General features: G+C 28.8%; 1 protein-coding gene across 3 annotated transcripts; it reads right to left on the bottom strand.

Moving 5' to 3' along the window:
- Positions 1-13,606: 13,606 nt before the first annotated feature.
- On the bottom strand, positions 13,607-19,269 carry LOC111030722 (N-alpha-acetyltransferase 35, NatC auxiliary subunit). 3 transcript variants are annotated; one of them, XM_022310380.1, is made up of 14 exons: positions 19,117-19,269; positions 18,824-18,981; positions 18,234-18,348; positions 16,692-16,819; positions 16,136-16,359; positions 15,882-16,032; positions 15,630-15,819; positions 15,389-15,567; positions 15,108-15,302; positions 14,895-15,035; positions 14,638-14,816; positions 14,371-14,572; positions 13,917-14,186; positions 13,707-13,847 (listed from the first exon to the last, which is right to left on the bottom strand). In XM_022310380.1, the coding sequence occupies exons 3-14, from the start codon at positions 18,331-18,333 to the stop codon at positions 13,707-13,709; spliced, it is 2,100 nt and encodes a 699-aa protein (XP_022166072.1). In that variant the 5' UTR covers positions 18,334-18,348; positions 18,824-18,981; positions 19,117-19,269. The 3 variants fall into 3 exon arrangements, with proteins under 3 accessions (XP_022166073.1, XP_022166072.1, XP_022166071.1); XM_022310379.1 differs by having other exon boundaries at positions 18,234-18,334; positions 19,117-19,268; XM_022310381.1 differs by lacking the exons at positions 18,824-18,981; positions 19,117-19,269 and having other exon boundaries at positions 13,607-13,847; positions 18,234-18,333.
- Between the last annotated feature and the right edge of the window lie 453 nt (positions 19,270-19,722).

The raw sequence follows: 19,722 nt of genomic DNA, 5'->3' as shown, positions 1-19,722 counted from the left end.
TACTGTTTTACTAATAATGAAGATAATAATTATAATTTAAACGTCATAATAGATTGTACATAATATACACGACAGTTGTTGATAGATTATCCTGCGAACGTACTATAATATGTTATATTATTATTAAAATAATATCAAGAGTAGAACCTCAGACGTCGTTATCGCCGAGTGACATATATTTTACTAGTGATTGTTGTGTATTACCCACAATATGGCTATACAAGTGTTGTTGCGTACCTGTATAGTTTTCGTCAAAAAACTTATCTATAGGTACCATTTTTTTAAGACACTAATATTATATAATGTGTATTCAATTTTATATTATAACAATATGTCATTTCAAATTTCAATATAATATTTTAATGTTATTGCAGTGCTTATAGTTATAGTATTTTCACAACGAACACAAGTAAAAATAAAAATATCAATGTTCAAAAAACAGATATAGACTTATCAAGGGGCGTCCGCGGAAGGACCAAGTAGGGGCAGTTGCACCTCCCTTGGCTTTTTTTGTCATAATCATTATATATAATATAAAATATTACAAATTTGTTTTCTTCAAATTTTATATTTTAAAAATTATCATTTTATGATAAAGGTGTTGCTAGCTGCTAGCGCTAGGCTGCAGCTGTCAACAGATATAATAATTAATATTAAATTACTGAAACCAACTGTTATTAACCGATTAATAAAAATAAACTAACTTTTTTTATTATTATTTTTGGTTGTTTTCTAGTTATTTTTTTAACTGGTGATAAGTTTGGTAGTTTATTTTGAAAATTGATTGGCAACACTAGCGATTGATTATTTTACTTAATATTTTTACACATAAGTTCTCAAAATATTAAAATAGTTTGGTGGTTTTCACTTTGACATCTAGGTATCATATTTATTTTATAGAAACTTGAAACATTTAATTTTATAAATAAACTAAAATTATAAAATCAATGGTGACATTGTATTTATATAAAATACATTTTTAATTTAAAGTTGCATTTTAGTTACCTAATTAAAATGTATTGAGTAAAATTAAGTTTTAACTATCTGCATAATATTATTATAATTCATAAATAATTTTCACGTTCCCCATATTTATGAAAGAAGACATGTCACAAACAATACTTTGAAAATATGAAAATATTTTGCCCCTCTCTTGACACATTTCTGCAAACGCCCTTTAAACGTTTGGTTATAAATTATAATGATGTATCATCCATAATATTGTATTACTATGGGCTATTATAGACATAATATCACTTGTTTATTTATTATATTGCTTATATTCGTCATAATACGCAGGCGGTTTAAAGAACAGTAGGTATATATTATGTAACCAGGAATAACACCCTCTTTGACCGATTCACATGACGTATAATATTATTGTATAGACTTCAGTTTGAGCAATGACTAATACAGCTAATATTATAATATTAGTATACAATTAGTATTTATTACCTATTGTTAATGCCAAATTTATAAACAAATAAACAATGATCTAGTTTACGCATGAACCAAATACTGTAATGCAGATAATATACTATGATTTAATGTTTAGGTATAATAAATAGTGTTATCGGCGATTTTGCAAATAAATTAATACGACCCGGTGTGATCCATAGACTGAGAAATATCTTGCTCGTCGACCACATATTATGTCCGTGAAATATAATATCATTCTTCAATAAACTCATCTGTGGTACAATAGGTAATTGAATATTGATTCTCGTTCTTTTCTTCTTCAATTTATGAATTTCAGAGTTCCTGAGTTCTGAACACTCCCAACTCATGGCGTTCCTCTTTTACCCAATACTCCTCTTTATGTCACTAACTAGGTATCTGAACAATTAATCAACAGCTCGGCGCATGCGGGACAACTTCTTTTTTGGTGATTAGCTTGATTAAAAATTTGTAAGTCTTTGAAAATAGAATTCTTATTATTGTGTGTACATAATATATAATTATTTATACTATAATATATCATTATAGCAATATAGGCTATAGATATACTAGTGGTACTACTGCAACTAATAATATTGGGGCATACTGTTCCCGTTTTAATAATAAAAAATTAATAAATATGAAAACCGTGACCAGCAAATGCAGAAAAAAAGATGGAAAATATTTTATTGTCTATTATAGTGTTGGATGGGTACTGTGGCTTATAGTTACAATCTGTAGGTTAAAAAATATGTTAATAATAAAATAAAATAAATGTAAATAATAATTATTCATGTTGGATCCTTATTTATAATACAAGATAGCTATAGATTTATTCAAAAATGGTTCTTGTTTGTGAACGTTTTATGTGTACATTTATTACTACCATAAAGGTCGAAAATTATACCATGCAGTTTTGGACCGTCTTTGTACGCATTTGTTTTCGATTACTTTTCTGAATCAGTCCCCCGGGTGGGAAGAAGAGCATACGAGATCTTATTATGGTTCAGTGTGTGATTTTTTTTTTAACCGTTTCATTTATCTCTAAGCTATAAACAGTATTTGGTGAAGTAATTCACTTTTCACACTAAATGTGCAGTGGTGGTACTGGTACAGTGGTACATATGAATACAATCTCTATAGTCTATACTCTAGAATCAAAATAGATTGATTTTAGTGACAAATAATAACATTGGCGAATCTATGATCATTTTTTTTTTCGCCCAACATTGAACATCTAATATTTATAGCTATACTGCTAGCAACATATAATTATGTGTATAAATGTTGTACAAAATACAAAAGTTAACCGATCGATAAACGGCCGCGGCTTCATAATAATATGTAATAACTATTTAAATTATGAATTCATATAACACCAATATTAAATCAATAAACAGGTTTATATATTATATCGTACTGCAGGTATACCTACACATATGTGTATTATACTTAAGTATCGTTAGCACCTTATTATTTTTTGTATCGTTCATTGTTATGCACAACTGTATAGTTCATCAATTTAGTATTACTAAAAATAATACTTTTGTTTTCCTTAAAAAATAAATTCACACAATATCTATATTTAGCTTAGATCTGCAGATAAGTACACAGGTGTTATACCAATTGAATTGATATAATATTATGCATATTTTGTTCCGTAGGGAATTTCAGTTTTAAGTTTAACTACCGAAATAGTTGTTCGGTATTCGGTTACTATAATTGTAAATTGTATTGTTAACATTAATGTTATACAAGCAAACACAAATCGAACAAAATTATTGAAAACAAATTAACACGTTGAAATTTGAAAGGCACACATTAGTTTGTCCATTGTTTATTGTACATTAATTGTTTCGGTAAAATCTGGAAGCTTATATGTTTTTTTGAACACTTAATAATTTGAAATAGTAAATTTTAATTTATAACACACCGAGCTGTACCTACATTAATAGGACCATATAATATAATTCTATCGAACAGCTAATGGCCTCAGTTGCCGAAGCTTAAAAAAAAAAAAAAAAAAATTCTATCATATACGCTCGGCTATACCTACTTATATTATTATTCTAAGTATGTTTGCTTGTCTTATAAGACGATTTACGCATAGCATAGCCGAAAAATCAACGACGTAATTGAAATACGTATATTCGTATTAAATAGTACTTGACAATTACACATGCTTATAAGTTATAAACAAGTAGGCATATTATAATATATTTACAGATAAAACGATAAATCTGTTAATTACCTTTACGCTTATGTGTATGTTATATACGTATTTTAAACGAGTTCCCCGTAATAAAATATATAGGTAAACACTATATTAAATTATACTTAATTTCATAGTTAATGATATTGTGTGTTTACATTCAATATTATTAAATTTCCCTCAAACACTTGATCGATTTTGATTTTAAGTTCAAGTAATTAATTCCTTTTAGATTCCGAGAGGACCGATGAAATTCATAAAATACCTGAAATGTGCAACATTTATAAGGTTTTCGATTTTAATTGCCAAGTTTTGATACGATAATACTACCTTTATAGGTTCATACTGTAGGTTAGGTTTAGTTTCTTCCAGAAACTTAAAAATCTCAAAATAGAAGAACACAATTTTTCGTATAGACATATCAAATTCAAGTTACTGGATCCCTTTATAATATAAAAAAGAGTATTGTAATTCAAAAAATATTATTCGTCGGGACTTGAAACTTTTCTTTATAATTAACTATTTACTACTCACTATGAAATTTAAAAAATGTTCAGATTAATATTAAGCAATTTACATCGTTTATACGTTAGGTAAGTCGGTGGTATATTTACTTAACAGTCAGCAAGTTACATTATAATTATTGCTATAATATTTACTTATTGTTTTTTTTTTTTTTTATGAAAATTAGTTAAACCTAACATAACGAATTTCTAATAGTACTACAAATATATCATGATAACATTTTCTCAGAAATATAAAGCACAGCAAACTGCTCAGAACAATTTATTGTTCGTAAGAATATATTTATTATTTATTTTAAAATCAACTCATCCGTAACAGCAGTGACCTAGTCAATAGGGAAGTACATTCCTTACCTAATACCCACTATACAGGAGATCAATATCCTCGGATAAATTATGTAGTTGCTTATTTTTCTGAACTTAAATCATTATTTCATTATTTTTATCCGCAATTCTCGACATCGAGTATTAATCTTTTTTATTAATCATATTCTGTTGTTTTATTATTATTGCATGTTATATCGAAAATATTGATTTAAATTTTAAAATCCTCGACACTACCGTATAACTATATTTGAAGCATTTACCTACTCGATATTTTACGCTTATTATTTACAAAATATAATCGTGTTATTTCATGTTTAAATGCTTTTGTAAGAAATATAGACAAATATTTAAAAATATTCGGAAAACAATGCTGTTACAATAATATTATAGTTATGCAAGACGGAAAAATCGACTACAAGTTGTATTGATTAATTAATCATATGTGTAAATAAATCGTTTGATGGAGTGCTCTAACACTCGTTTACCTACGTCAAAAGAGAGATTTTGTCAACTTATGTTATCAGACACTTCATAGTAATAATAATAATACAAATAATGTATAATATACTGGTACCTACCTATAATCCTATCTGACTAACCATTTTGAAGTACGACAAGAAAATATGAGTATGTTTTCTTAAGAGAAATATAATACCCGCGTATTACATATTAACATGACTTTATACAAATATAAGACTAGGTAGTCTTGTATATGGCTATGTAATGTCAATTCGACACGATTTCCTCGAATCAATTAAACCTACTTGTTGTTATAATTATTAATTTGTAATAATTATAATATCAATACATTATATACAAGGTTATTCACCAAGCACGCTCACCCCTTTTTTTTTATTATTTTTTTTTTTTAAATTTTTTTTTTTTTTAAATTTTTAAATATACTTTAAGACCACATTTTTAAATTCTTGAGATTTTTTGTACTACCTAAGGAGTGACCTGTGATGAAGATACAAACTTCTGTTTTTTCAAACGAGTACACCACTATTAATTTACAAATTATACAGTACATAATTTTTCTGAAATTTTCAACATATCAAAATCAAAACTGATACATGTTGTTTTCGAGTTGTTTATTTTTTTTTTTTATTCAACTTAAGCCCGGCTACTAAGGCCATTAGCTGTTGTAGAATTTATGAACTGTGGTAGGTTGTTTTTTAAGATTTTTACGGTTGTTACGGTAGGTGGCATGAGTTGCCTTGTGTTCAAAGAACAAAGATCCATAGTAATAAGTTTAAAGGGGGCTATGGTGTTTTGAAAATTGTAGTCGTTAATATTAATCTACCGATAGTAATAATTTTTAAAAATGGCACAAGTAATATAGTAAATCATAGGACCTAGATCTAATTTTAAGTCTATTTTATATTTATATAGTTTATATAATCCAGTTTTAAGGACTTTTATCTTCATTACAAACATTTTAATAACATTTGATCCACTAATTAATTTATTGTAAAAAGGGAGTTTTCTCATTTAAAAAGTACAAATTTGTATCACCCCAGGTCACTTATAGTACAAATAAATTCAAGAATTTGAAAATATTGTCTTTGAGTATAGGTATTTAAAAATTTTAAAAATCAAAGTTTGAATAAATTCATTATCAAAGGAAAAAAATAGAGGTGAGCATGCTTGGTGAATCACCCTGTACCTATATTTCTTGTAGTTGTATACGCAATTAGTGCACTATATTCTTCATTATTTTATATTTACATTGTATAATATATAAATATATATCGGTAAGTGTGAATGATGTATCCTGATAAGTGTTCCAAAGTTCCGACTAGATGGCCATCCTATATTATATAATATAGGTGTTTACAGGTGTACTTCACCAAACCGGAAAAATGTCTTCAGACCAGTACAAATTATTATACAAATTTCTAATTTATGTCTTTCACACGATAAAATCGACGAGATGTACAGTAGAACAGTAGATTTGCAGTCACCAGGGATCAGACAACGATCGGAAAGTGTTTTTAGTGTTAAAAAAAAACTCGCAGCCAATTGTAGTCTCTACGAGAATATATGATTTATTTAAAAATAGCTGCTATCACGCTTGACTATTTTTTTTTTTAACTTATCAGTATTGAAAAATTCATGTCGGTCAATACATATAATATATATTATTATGTGGACAAAACTATATTAATATAGTACATTAGTATAAATTGATCGGTATGAATTTTTAATACTGAAACGTTTTTTGAAAAACAAAATGGCTAAACGTGGTTGGTTATATCGTTGGTTATGACTATTACCTAGTGCTTAAAAAAGTATAAACAATATAACTATATACATAAATAAACTAATAGAATAAATATTGTTCATTTAGTATAAAGGCTACCAAAAATATTGTTTCCTACAGTTTTTATGTATGAGTCTAAAATTATACAAAATATTTTTTAATTTAGACGGGGAAAACTGCAGCAAGAGAAAAAATATTCAAACAAGTAATATAGATAATGTAAATAGATCCTTACACTGTGCGGGTATTATCGATCTGCATACCACTAAAGCTCCTCGTCACGTATAAATGCTTAATAAGTAAGTGTAGGTACCGAGTAATACTCGGAATTTTTAAGCCCAAAAGCTGGATAATCGGATAATCCTTTAAACGGTGGCTCAGCGACGATAGGTGCTGTAACTGATGTTCATTTAAATATTGACAATTCAATGGTTGTTTAAATACTAAGACACTTAAATTATATTATTTATATTTATTTATAATATAAAAAACATTAGAATGGAATGAACTCCGAGTCATATGACATATTCTCTTAAATTAATAACTCGTTATTATAGCGTCAAAATGTAGTTTACCTATACTTTATATATCCGGACAAGTGCATATCACTCTGTATATCACTTTAATTTCGTATACCTACATCATGTTTTTTCCCCGAACCAGCATTATATATAGGTATGTGTACAATATTTATCTAATCGTCTGGTCTCAACATAATTCACAATTATAGTTCAACAATGTATCATAATTACATACTATAATAAATACGGTAGTTAATTAATTATAATTATTATGATTAATTTATCAACGTGATAATTCAGTGGCTGGCGCCGAACTTCTATGAAGTTTTATTTTACGAACTCGGGCCAAATAAAAATTTAAAATACAACGGCTCCAAGCTTCTATAATACGACCACAAGTCTACATTTTTAATTCGTATAGAAAAACAAAAAAAATTTGTGTAAGTTCAATTTTTCAACAAAAAATATTTATAACGCAATCCAATGAAATCGACGCGCAATACATTAGTATTTATTACACTTAATTTAATTATATAAATAACGTAGGAGGTACCAATATGGAGCTATGTGAGATTATGAGTAATATATATATATATATTAGTAATTATAAATACATATTGTTTAAAGTCCAAACTATATAAATAAGTATTAATAATGTATCCCTTATTTTCATTGAGTACCTATAATCATCATTTATATATTATACACTGGGTGAATTGAAAATCATAATATAGCCGTTCGATTCTCGTCCACATTTTTTCTTAGAAAAAATTATCAGGCCGTGACCCTGACCTATAAACATAATAATATAAGGTTCGGCGCCACTAGTACAATGAGTTTAGATAATTTACATGATTATATTATGTTATTATATTATATATATACGGTAAACATATTTTAATCATTGTCTTATCTGACCGGATGTATAATTTATACAATAATTATGAATTAAGGGGCCTCTCTACGGCTACTATTTAAGGGGCTATATTTAGGCAATTTCTAATCTCGCCTTAGCCGCCCGGGATCTATGTGTTGATTATTAGTGTGAGTGAATTGCAATGAGCGCACCACTCTACGCTCACGCACATGTTAACAATCGATAATATAAGAAAATTCACCACCTGTTCGAATTTTACAACAACTTTCTTCACGTATTATCAAAATTGAAGTCTGATTTTGATTTTGAAAAAATATTTGAATTCAGCAAAAAAATGTTTATAGAGTGTAGATCGTACAAAAAATAAAAAATAATTAAAAATTAAAATTATAAAAATAACTTTCCAAATTTTAATTTTAAATAAATTAAATAAATAAATGAAAAGATCAATTTTCAAAATTGTTCAACTTCAGTTTACAATAATATGAGATTTAATTTTTACAGAATGTTACGATCAATCTATCAAAAATTGTCTGACGAGTTCAAATTTTTTTTCAGAATACAAATCAAACAAAGTGAACTAATTTTGATATTGTCAAAACTAATGGTCTTTTGAGCTAAAATTAACGGCAGTAGCGAGGCCCCTTAAGGCCTTAACCGTTTTTAAGGGGTTGGATTTAGGCAAAATCCTGTATCCATCGTGACTCGTGACCGATCATTTATGTGCTTGAATTCCCCGAACGCTATTTTGTGATCAAAATAGTTTCAACAAGAAAGTCCCAAAACGCAGAAGTTTTTCTTCGTCCAGTATCAAAAGCCTGATTTTAATTTTGAAAGCATATTTTAATTTCTTATTCTCTTTTCTAGGTTATGTAGAGAATTTTTTCTCTATTTTCCTGTATTGTTTAATTTGTACTATAGAACGAAAATTTTTTTTTTTTAATTTTCATTAAAAAAAACAATCTATGCAAGTAATGTACAATAATCTTATGTGCTAAAAGAATAACAGGACGTGAGATATTGAATGAGAAGCCACCCACTGACGACCCTTCGCATGATTAATTAATATTATATATTAATTAATTAAATTTTTTTTTGTATGTTAGTGGTTGGAATTGTATATATATATATGTTACCAGAAAAAATGAAAATTCAGGAATTGTCGGTATATCCTAGTCATTGTTGACAATGACTGGAAAGGTTAGGCAATGTTGGATATTTCGTAGTTTTATCAACATTTCCGTATTATATTAGGCAATGTTATGAATCCGCATCGAAACAAAATATATCAACACCGCTTTATCGATTATGGAACATAGCTGTACTATTAGTATATAATATGGTAAACCAGGTTTTATGTTATCGTTTTTATTGTTTATTACTAGGGCAGAGGACTTGTAAGTTGTAGCATTTGCATTGTTTTGCACGATCACAAAAATAGCAGAGTAAGAAACAAATACGTCTCATGCTGAAACAAAGGTAGTTTTGAAATTGTATTTTGCATATAAATACACGTTTCGAGTTTTTTTTGGTTTTAGTGCATATTTCTTCGATTCTATACGTGAAGATGCATATTTTCAATAATTTATTATTTTATCAATATTTTTAAAGTTTTTATTTAATTTAAATATTTAATATACAACCAAAATAATGATGAATTTAAAATTATTTTAAATTTTGATCATATTAATATGGTTGTTGACTGACCCCACACGCATGTTTGTCCTAGAGCACTTCTCGAGGATTACCGATGATTAGATTTATTTTCCGGTTGTTAATTTTATTTATGTATTACAGATATTTTCCACTGCATAAGATATTATCAACATGGGCCACGGGGACGTCGGTCGCAGACATCAAAATTTAAATAAAATATATTCATACAAATAATCTTATTTTTTAATGCATATATTTTAGAGTATATTAGGTGATTTTTTAGAGCTACAAGTCCTCTGCTCTACTTATAACTTATAATAATATTGACAAATGAAAAATGATAGTACTATAAGCTGGTATCACTATGGACACATTCTGCAAGTGACTGCACGCAGTACTGTTTGTACATTGAAATTGACAATAGTGAATAGCAACGTGTAATAAAATTGTGTTTAATTATCTGTTTATTATTATTATAAAGATTAAGATTATGATTTATCCTAAATAGCTAATAAGTATTATAAATTATTCGCATTTCAACTTAACTTTTTATGTTATCACCAATGCCTTCTTTTATTAGGAATTTTCATCAATGACTAGTTATTGACGTTAATTCCTTACTAAATCAGGCATTATCGTTATTGACTAGTCATCGTGAACACTGACTGAATGTCACTTTTTCCGGTAACTTATATATATATATAATATATAGGTTATAATATGTTTTAAATTGGTAATTGAAAAATGTCATGATACCACTTTCTTTTTAGCCTGCGCCTTGGATTTCCTGGGAGTGTTAGAGAAGAGAGATTTTTAATAAGAGAATTTTGGTGGGATAGAAGTCGAGCGTGGAAGCGCAAGTAAAAGAATTGAGCTTCTTCATTGATGGTTTTCATGTAAAAATCATTTTATGTAATGTTAAGTTTGAGACGTACGGTGGTGCATTTTAGAGTCGTCGAAGAGCTAAGTTATGGAACGCTTGAATTTTGTAGGTATTGGATTTTTAGAGGTGTATACCATAAGTTTAAATAGGTTTAAGGAGGGTTTTGTAAATTAATAGTTTGACTTTTAGACTGGTGTTATTATTTTTCCATATTAAAGGACTGATCATACGCATGCGGGCGCTGAGAGTCAGTTTTTTGAACCGTATATGATTTTCCCATGTTAGTCGTTTGCCGAGATTGAGTCCCGTGTCCGAATGTGGGAAATGGCCTTTGGGATGTTGTTCAATGTAACAGTTGGACATATGCCCTTCTTGAGAGTAAATGTAGTGTGGATTGATTTGGTTTACTTTAATGCGCCATTTGTCGTACCAGTTAGACATTAGGTGAAGTTGAAGGTTCGATGAAGTGGTTACCGAATTTTCACTAATTGACATAATGACTTTATCGTCAGCATAATCAGCCATCGTAATTTGAGCCTTTGAGGCATAGTGGACTGATCAGCGACATAGATGTTGAACAGAGTTGGAGATAGGATTCTCCCTTGTGGGACGCCCACATTAATTTTAGTTATTTCTGAGTATGCTATATTGTACTTGGAAATGTCGATCAGTGAATTCGGATTTGGAAGAATGGGTGAGGAAAAAAGTTTTTAATGTTGAACAGTAAGCCACTGCCAAACTCTGTCGAACGCTTAAATATGTATGTTGCGGTACCAAATTGATTTTCTTTTTTTTTTCAAAGTTCACCTTTACTTAAGTGTTACTAAAAAAAAAATCGAAAATCCATGGCAATAACGCCAATAACATTTACATTTGTCACTCTATGATCTGGAAGTATATTTTTTCTTTTCTGCTTATTGGTCTAAATGCACGAAAAAACGACGAAATAAACATCCGCTTTCAACACCCTTAACGACACAGTGATGAATCTACCAAAGTGCCAATAATGGAACAATAAGGGAACCTCGGCGTCCGTGGGTGCGTAGGAGGGGGTTATATAAGGGGAGTTTCTCTCCCCTACTACAACTATATATATGTATACAGTTTTCAGTTTACACCATTGAATATTCCAAGACAATGATCATAAATCATAATAATAGTATCGTAAATAGTACCCAAATGGCCAAATATATATATATATATATAACCTAACCTATATTGGTATATCATCTCAGTTTTTGTGTATTTCACGGCTAAATTGGCATCGATGTACCTCTCTTAGTGAATGAATTCTACTAAATCTGCTTGTGGCGGATTGAAAAAAAACACTTGGTATATTTTCGAACGTGGTTCAAACCATTCTCTAAACTTTCCTGATATCTCAAATAACAATCAATAAAACTTTCTTCGAGGTCGGTCAAGGAGTTTGGTTCCATAAACGGCATAAACTACCAACTACCAAGGGCGTTGCCAAGAGGGATCAGGGAGGGGCAATCAACCCCTGGCATAATAGCTGGCAAATATATTAATATTTAACAACATTTTTAATTAATTTAAACATTTAAAAATACACTTAATCACCCCCCTCACTGATGACATTTCTATCAACTCTCTTGTAAATTACAAACAATAAATTAAATACTATGTTCTTTTATTTTAAAAAAATCTCAAAGCAACGCATGTGGAGACTAGCGGATCGGCTAGTCTTTATAATTTTTTTTTAAATCATTTTTCTGTAACCAACGGCAACCCTACAAAATATTATGTACGTAATCAAAATATAATTCGATTTTCGTGTCATAACGAAATTTATGTGAGAACTTTTGTAGGGGTTGAAAATGAAGCTAATACCTACTCTCAGTCTTACAGATTCTTTGGTATAACGACAGTAACGTTCATTGAAATTGATCCAGTAGTTTCCGAGATTAGCTGTTAGTAAAAGCTAATTTCACAATTACTCAATAGAATAATATAAAAGATTATTTCTATAATTAAAATAATAGAAAAATATTTATTATATCTCAATTGTTTGAAAATGTTCATTTGTTAGTAACAATTTTTAAATATCATTATAAAAAATGGAACGCAGTCCATCAGGAGATCACAGTGCCCACCAAACCCAATCAAACATGAGTCTGGACGATAAGCTAATTAACATCAACCGCTATCATTTTGAACTGTAAAACAAAAAGTACCGATTGATGCTGCCATGCAATTTTGTATCAAAGTGCACGCTGTACTTATAAAATTTGGTTTTCGTAATTTAATTTTCATACAATAATATTAGTCATGACCATTTAAATCAAAAATATCTCATGTTAGTATACACCAAACTAAGTGTCACTAATGGGTAGCTTCTTATTCAAGTAATTCATGTTACGTACAGCGTTTTATCTTAAATTAAATTAAATTATTGTGCATTAATTTGTATAAATTATGTATGGAATTTTCAAAAATAGAAATAAAACTAACATATTTTTGTAATTTAAATTTTTTATTGTTGTACAAAACTATAGTATTCAACTTAAATAATGTTGAACAATTATTCCTAGTAATCACTGATGACAAAACTAGGTTGAACTTGCGATCAAGTCTTAATAGTAATGTTATTGATTAGATATAAAATCAAAATCCATGGTTATGTACCACAAATATCCGAAATTATGGTAGTATGATAAGTGATAATTAAGGACCTCACTGTTATAATGTTTATATTTCAAGATTGATCACTATAAATAAAATAATAAGCACTCACTTTCTTGTATCACACATTTTATATTTATACATATATTATTAGTATTTTATATGCATATTAATTATTGATATATTAGACAAAAAGTTTTTGTTTTTAGATCACAACAGGTTTCAACACATTAATACAAAAAAGAAAACAAACAAATGCCACATACAGTTTAAATGATTAAATTATTTTGTATTTAATTATTTTGGGTTCAAACAGTCTTTAAATAATTAAATATCTTTGTAGTCTAAAAATATTGTTCAAGATTAGCTGAGCTTTAATATAGGAAAGTAAGAATTAGTTGTGAAGTCAAAGTCCAACGATACATCTGGTCCTCTCATATATCCACTAGCTAGTAACTTCATGGTTACAAAATTTGTTTTACACACTTTTATTAAATCAAGTACCTAAAAAGAATACAAATAATTCAGTGTTTGTTAAAGCAAAGCAATAAATTGAAAAACGTTAGTAGTTACTTGTTGAGAATGTGGTTGGGCAATTGTATCTAGTAAACACCTTGCTTGATGAAATAGCTCACAGCTATTCAAGTATAATATTCCAGAATCTCCAGATGCGGAATCACGTATTTGGCATCTAGTCATTTGAAATTCATTATAAGAAAACGGTGGTGGCACAGCTACTGCTGAGAATGCAGCAAATCTGTGTTCATAACGAACTTTTTCATTGTCAAACTTTGCATGTTTTGGTGTACGGATTTTACCTTCTAATTGAAATCCTACCAATGTCTATAAAAAATGAACGCACAATAATTATTATTGAGTAGGTATTTAAATATGCTTGTAAAAATATAGTTAAATAACTATCTTTGTAGTTCCTGCTAACATTTGTTAGTAGTTTTGTTTTTTAAAATATTCAAAAAATATTATGCATCCTATATTTAAATCATGTATAATTTTTTTATTCAGGTACCTTGAAATAAGCACCAGTTAAACTTTGCATTGCATGGCACATAACAATTTCTTGACTATATGGATGTGGTTTTTTCTTTTTAGGCTTAGTCCGCTTTGTTCGATTCTTTTGAGAATCACCTAATGAATCAGTGCCAAGCAAAACATTATCAGCTCTATTTAATGTAGACACTAACCAACCGTACAAAAATTGATATAAATACCTAAAATAATAACATTTTATCAATAAAAAAAAAATTCTTGACATTTATGGAACAGGAGTGCTTACCAATAAATATACTGATATTCGTGTGGACTATACAATTCCAATTCAAAACCAGACAGTAAGTACATTATCATAATTCTAATTGTATGATAAATTATCCATGTGCTATAGCTAGCTAAATGCTCTCTAGGTGGATCCAATTTTGACGAGAATGAGTGCAAAAAAGCATCAACCCTCTGAGACTGATAATTAAATAACATAATAAATGTATTTGAACAGTTGCTTACTAAGTAAATTAGTTTATATTTTTAAACATGTACCTCATCTTGTAGTGCTGAAAAATCTTCCATAAGATGTGCTAATTTATCTCTTTGTCTAGCTTTATTGTGACCACAAATCTGAATCAACCCGGCAAATGGACGAGTGCAATGGTCAAAAAAATTATGTACACAATCCTTAGCCTAAAAATAAAAAATAAGTTCTTATTATTTTTATTTTATTTGTATCATAATAGAAGATAATTTAAATATTACTTGAGAGTTAGACAAAATGTTTAAACGTGGTATGAGTGATGGAGGTGCTATAAATGACTTAGCCCAATCTCGAAGACAGTCCTCTAAATCTTGAGTACCAAACACTTTGCCAGGTTGAGGAAAATAAAGAGTTTGCATTATTGATCTTGATACAATACATAAGTGACTGTTGTGACCAAGTTCAATAAAACATTCCTAAAAAATCATATTATGTTCATTGTTCAGAACCAAATTACATTCAATAGTAATGTGTACTAATGTATTATAAAAGCAAAACATACCAAAGCACTAATAAAAGTTGCACAATTTGTCAATTTACAAATTTGTTTCAGTCTTGTTAACAACGAATCAAAATAAACATAAGCTTCATCAGCTGGTTTAATTTTAGTATAACGAGGAAATGTAGGTGGTAACAATTTTTGATTTATTAGAGGGTCAAAGCCCAAATCATAACACCAGTCTGAAAAATATACAAAAATAAAATAAGAGCATGAAATAAGAATGTTTTCGAGGTTTTCTCACGGCCAACTTTTGGAACTCCTTTATCCACTGTATTTATTAAAGAAGGAATCAATAATCCACAAGTAGTTAACAACCTCTGGGTTTCTCCCATTGAACTCGAGTGATTTTCACGACGATTAAAAGAAAGTAAAATTTGGAAAAAAAGTCTAACAAACTTAATGCGTGTATTTAATGCAACAAAAGATTCATTCTGTAAAAAAAAAATGTTTAAAATTAAATTGATGCTTACTAAAAATAATTCATGTACTGTACTTCATCACTATTTGCATTTGATTTTAATTTATGATTTATTGACTCATCAACTTCTCGCATCATACCAATCACACGAGTGACAGAAATTTCATTAAAATAATGATAACTATAAAGCGCAGGTTGAAAATCTTCTTCTTCAAAAACTTGTGCCCTGTAGAATATGGTTATATGCTATTATGTAATTTATTTTATAATTATATGCAATTTGTGGTACACATAAACTATTTACTAGCTTAAAATATAAAAGTTATTACCTGTTAGCAAAGTCCCTAATTTCTTCAATGATTTTATAAATACATATACAAAATGCTCTCAATGGAACATCTCCAATTTCATATGGCTTTTGGAAATATAGATTTGTGAATACCGTTTGTGCTAAAGAATGCCCTTCAAGCCATGATACAAGACAAGCTAATGTAACATCAATTATTGATATTTGTTCAGACACAGAAAGGCCACTTAATTTCAAATCCTCTAACTGTAATAATTATATTTAATAACACACTTTAATACACTAAATTATATATTTTTTTTAAATATCATTTATACACTTATTACATATTGAATGTATAATAAAACCAATTTTAGAATACTCTATGAGACCAGTTGAAAATAAATGTAATAAGCAAGACAATTTTCATCAAGGGTCTTAAGACAATGAGTATGTTAATGGTGAATGTCTTAAATGGGGTTTACTGTATTTTAACTAAGATTAAAATTAATTATCCAGGCATAAACTATTTTGTCATTTCTTGATATATTTATAAATTAATGAAGGAATAATATATAATAAATAAGCATTAGTTTTACTTTGATTGCTTTTGATTCACGATTACACATCATGCCTGCATCCATTTTGGGATCCATTATTTCAATGGCTGACATTGCTTCAAATAAACCAAAGAAGTAGCCATGTAAAAGTTCACCTAATTCTAACTCTGAAAAAATACAAAGTTTATACTTATATTTTAAAAATATCTATAAGTAAAAATAAAACCATAATTGATTTATTTTATCATATCCTCATGAATTTCAATCTGAACTATATGTACAATAAATTTAATTAAGTTAATATTTATTCAATATTCAATACTTAAGGTATACAATATCTAGCCCTTACACAAAACCTCCAATAAAAATATATGTATGGTATTTTAGAAAATAGTGATCAAAATACATAGACTAATGTTAAATCTACATAAAACACAGCTTTGTGCCTATAATTAGTGAATATTTTATTCAATGATTAATTTTTATATTGAATCCTTTTTTGTTTCTAATTTAATTTCACAATAACGACATTGACTATTTTTATGACAATATGTAAGTATAAATATTCCCAGTAGATAGACTATAATTTAAACATTAGAGAAATGTATTGGTTTGATAACATTTGTTTTTTTTTAAAGTTTTCCTAACTTATATCATCTAAACTTAGGTATGTAGTTTCAATTATTGACATTTATATATCGTATCACAATGATAATATTTGTTACAACTACCTCACTATTTAGGTGAAAAACATTTTAAATTCAATCACTAAAACAATTATTACAGGTACCAAACATTTAACATTAATTAGTTCTGCTTATAATTCTAAAAAATAATCTACAAGATTAATATCAAAAACAATACATTCCAGAATACAATTTAAAAAAATTAATATATGACTTTATTTACACGTTCTATGACATAATAATGTCATATAATATGGCAATTTATATACAATAAGTAAAAAAAAATTAAACACCTAATAAATATGACAAGTTTGATATAAAAATATTTTTACCTTGATCAAAAGTTAGTGAAGTATGTCAAAAAGGAAAGTTAATGACTTAATGACTGACAACATAATTTTTCTATTTTATCTCTCATTCTTCAATTGTATGTATACATGATAATGATTTATGTACTAATTTAAGAAGTATATTGATTATAGAATATTGATTAATGGAAGTTGTATTAGTTATTATATCATAAGTTTAATATTAACACAGGTAAAGATAAACATATAAACATAGGTGCTATCATTTATTTTACATTTTTAGTAGGGATTAAGCCATATTTAAGTTATTCCCACTCATAGGTTATAGATTATGAATTAACTTGAATTTGTTTTCACCCTTGTCCCTATATAATAGGGATAATCAATGATCCTAATAAAAAAGTATTACATTTTACAAAAAGGATCTTTTAGGTAATATTACACCCATTTTTTACAGCACGCATAGAGATCACTTACTAGATGGGTAAACCAGGAAAAGTTGCCTTATAAAAACGTGGTGTGGAACGGAAAAGATCTTACAAAAATATCGATATATTTGGTCTGCAAGACAATAATTATTATATTACCTTTGATTGAATCAAAAAATTCTGTTGTAACATCTTTCCAATTATAACTTGGATTAGACTCATTTTTTTGATTTGAAATTGATTTACAGTCAGTCTCCATTCTAAAAATTAACAACTTTTAACTAACATAAATTTCTGAACACATTAATTATTAGTTAGTTAAGATTATAGGCACACATATAGCAACATTATATGCATAGCTCACAAGGTTAAAATTAACCGCTACAATATTGTTTTTTATATTTATGTCAACTTGCTTCAAAAATATAAATATTGTCTTATCAAATAAAAAACCTAATCTTGTATAAGTTATTATACTTAATTGTTAACATTTGTGATTGATTTGTAATAAAATTATTTATTTGACTTATTAATTCAATAAAATGTATTTTTTTCATTTATCAAGCATATAGCATTTAGAGAGAGATCCGTGAAATATGCAATATTTTATCACTTCCAAATAAATAGTATTTCATTACTTCAACCCAATTACTGTATGTGTGTATACAATTTTAAGTTTATTGCTACTTTACTAAAAAAAGTTGCTGTAACACAATGTCGAACGAAAATGGGAGTCAGAATATGCTAACCTGATGATATTTCTTTTTGAGATTGCAACCAACGAAACGGGGGTATCGGATAATTTTGGCGATTCGATGTGTTGAATATCTGCCGGTGGCGGGTCAGGTTACGCCGTCTTCCTTGCCACTGAGAACTTTACGACGAGGATAGGCGCTTGTTTCGACTGCTGTATTGATAAAAAAATTAGAGTAATATAAATTAGAGAACACATCGCGTTATTTTCGGACGTGCGCCAAATCGCTGTGCACGGCGGCGGCGGTTTGTTTGTGTAAAACGCATCGGGCACGTCGGACGTCTGTACCTCATTTTATGCGACGCGAAGACTTTAGCGTTTTGGATACCATTAAATAGGTATGCCGTTATTGACGTGTGCAGTGTGCGCGTGCAAAGACACATATACAATAAATTATAGTAGTAATAATAATAATGTATAAAGTAAAAAAAAATATATTATTCGTATTTCGCTTTTGTAATTTGTATAGGTAATAAGTACGAAGAAATGCGATACGAGAAGTCGAGAATGTTATCAAAATATCAATCGGTGTTATCAGAAGTCGCAGACCGCAAATAGGGTGTTAGCAGCGCCTGCGGCACGGTCTCCAGACCGTGGCCTGCAGCAGCTGCAGCGCCGCCGATGACCGTCAGCAGGCATGCCAACAGTAAGTTGTCATTGCGGGACGGGACGACTCTTATCTATATATGGTAGTATCAACTATCAAGTATCAACCGGACCGCGCCAGAGCCTAGAGGTCATTGTCAGCTGGTAAACACTTGCCAGTTGCCGCCACTCGGCGCTCATTCATTAATCTTTTTTCTATGCTCATGCCGCTCGGCGCTCAAAGGTTTGTCCTTTGTCAGTTGTCGAGCTCGCCGATACCACTTCTTAGTGTCATGCTTCTTCCTTAAT

Source organism: Myzus persicae, unplaced genomic scaffold, assembly GCF_001856785.1.
Source record: "Myzus persicae strain clone G006 unplaced genomic scaffold, MPER_G0061.0, whole genome shotgun sequence".
Classification (NCBI taxonomy): domain Eukaryota; kingdom Metazoa; phylum Arthropoda; class Insecta; order Hemiptera; family Aphididae; genus Myzus; species Myzus persicae.
This window is presented reverse-complemented; position numbering and strand designations above follow the sequence as displayed.

Excerpts from the sequence above, each read along its gene's own strand:
- LOC111030722 (XM_022310380.1), bottom strand. The coding sequence starts at position 18,333 with ATGGAGACTGACTGTAAATCAATTTCAAATCAAAAAAATGAGTCTAAT. Across the intron at positions 15,820-15,881 it reads CAAATGCAAATAGTGATGAA|AATGAATCTTTTGTTGCATT; the intron begins GTACAGTACATG and ends TTTTTTTTACAG. Across the intron at positions 15,303-15,388 it reads CAACTTTTATTAGTGCTTTG|GAATGTTTTATTGAACTTGG; the intron begins GTATGTTTTGCT and ends ATGATTTTTTAG.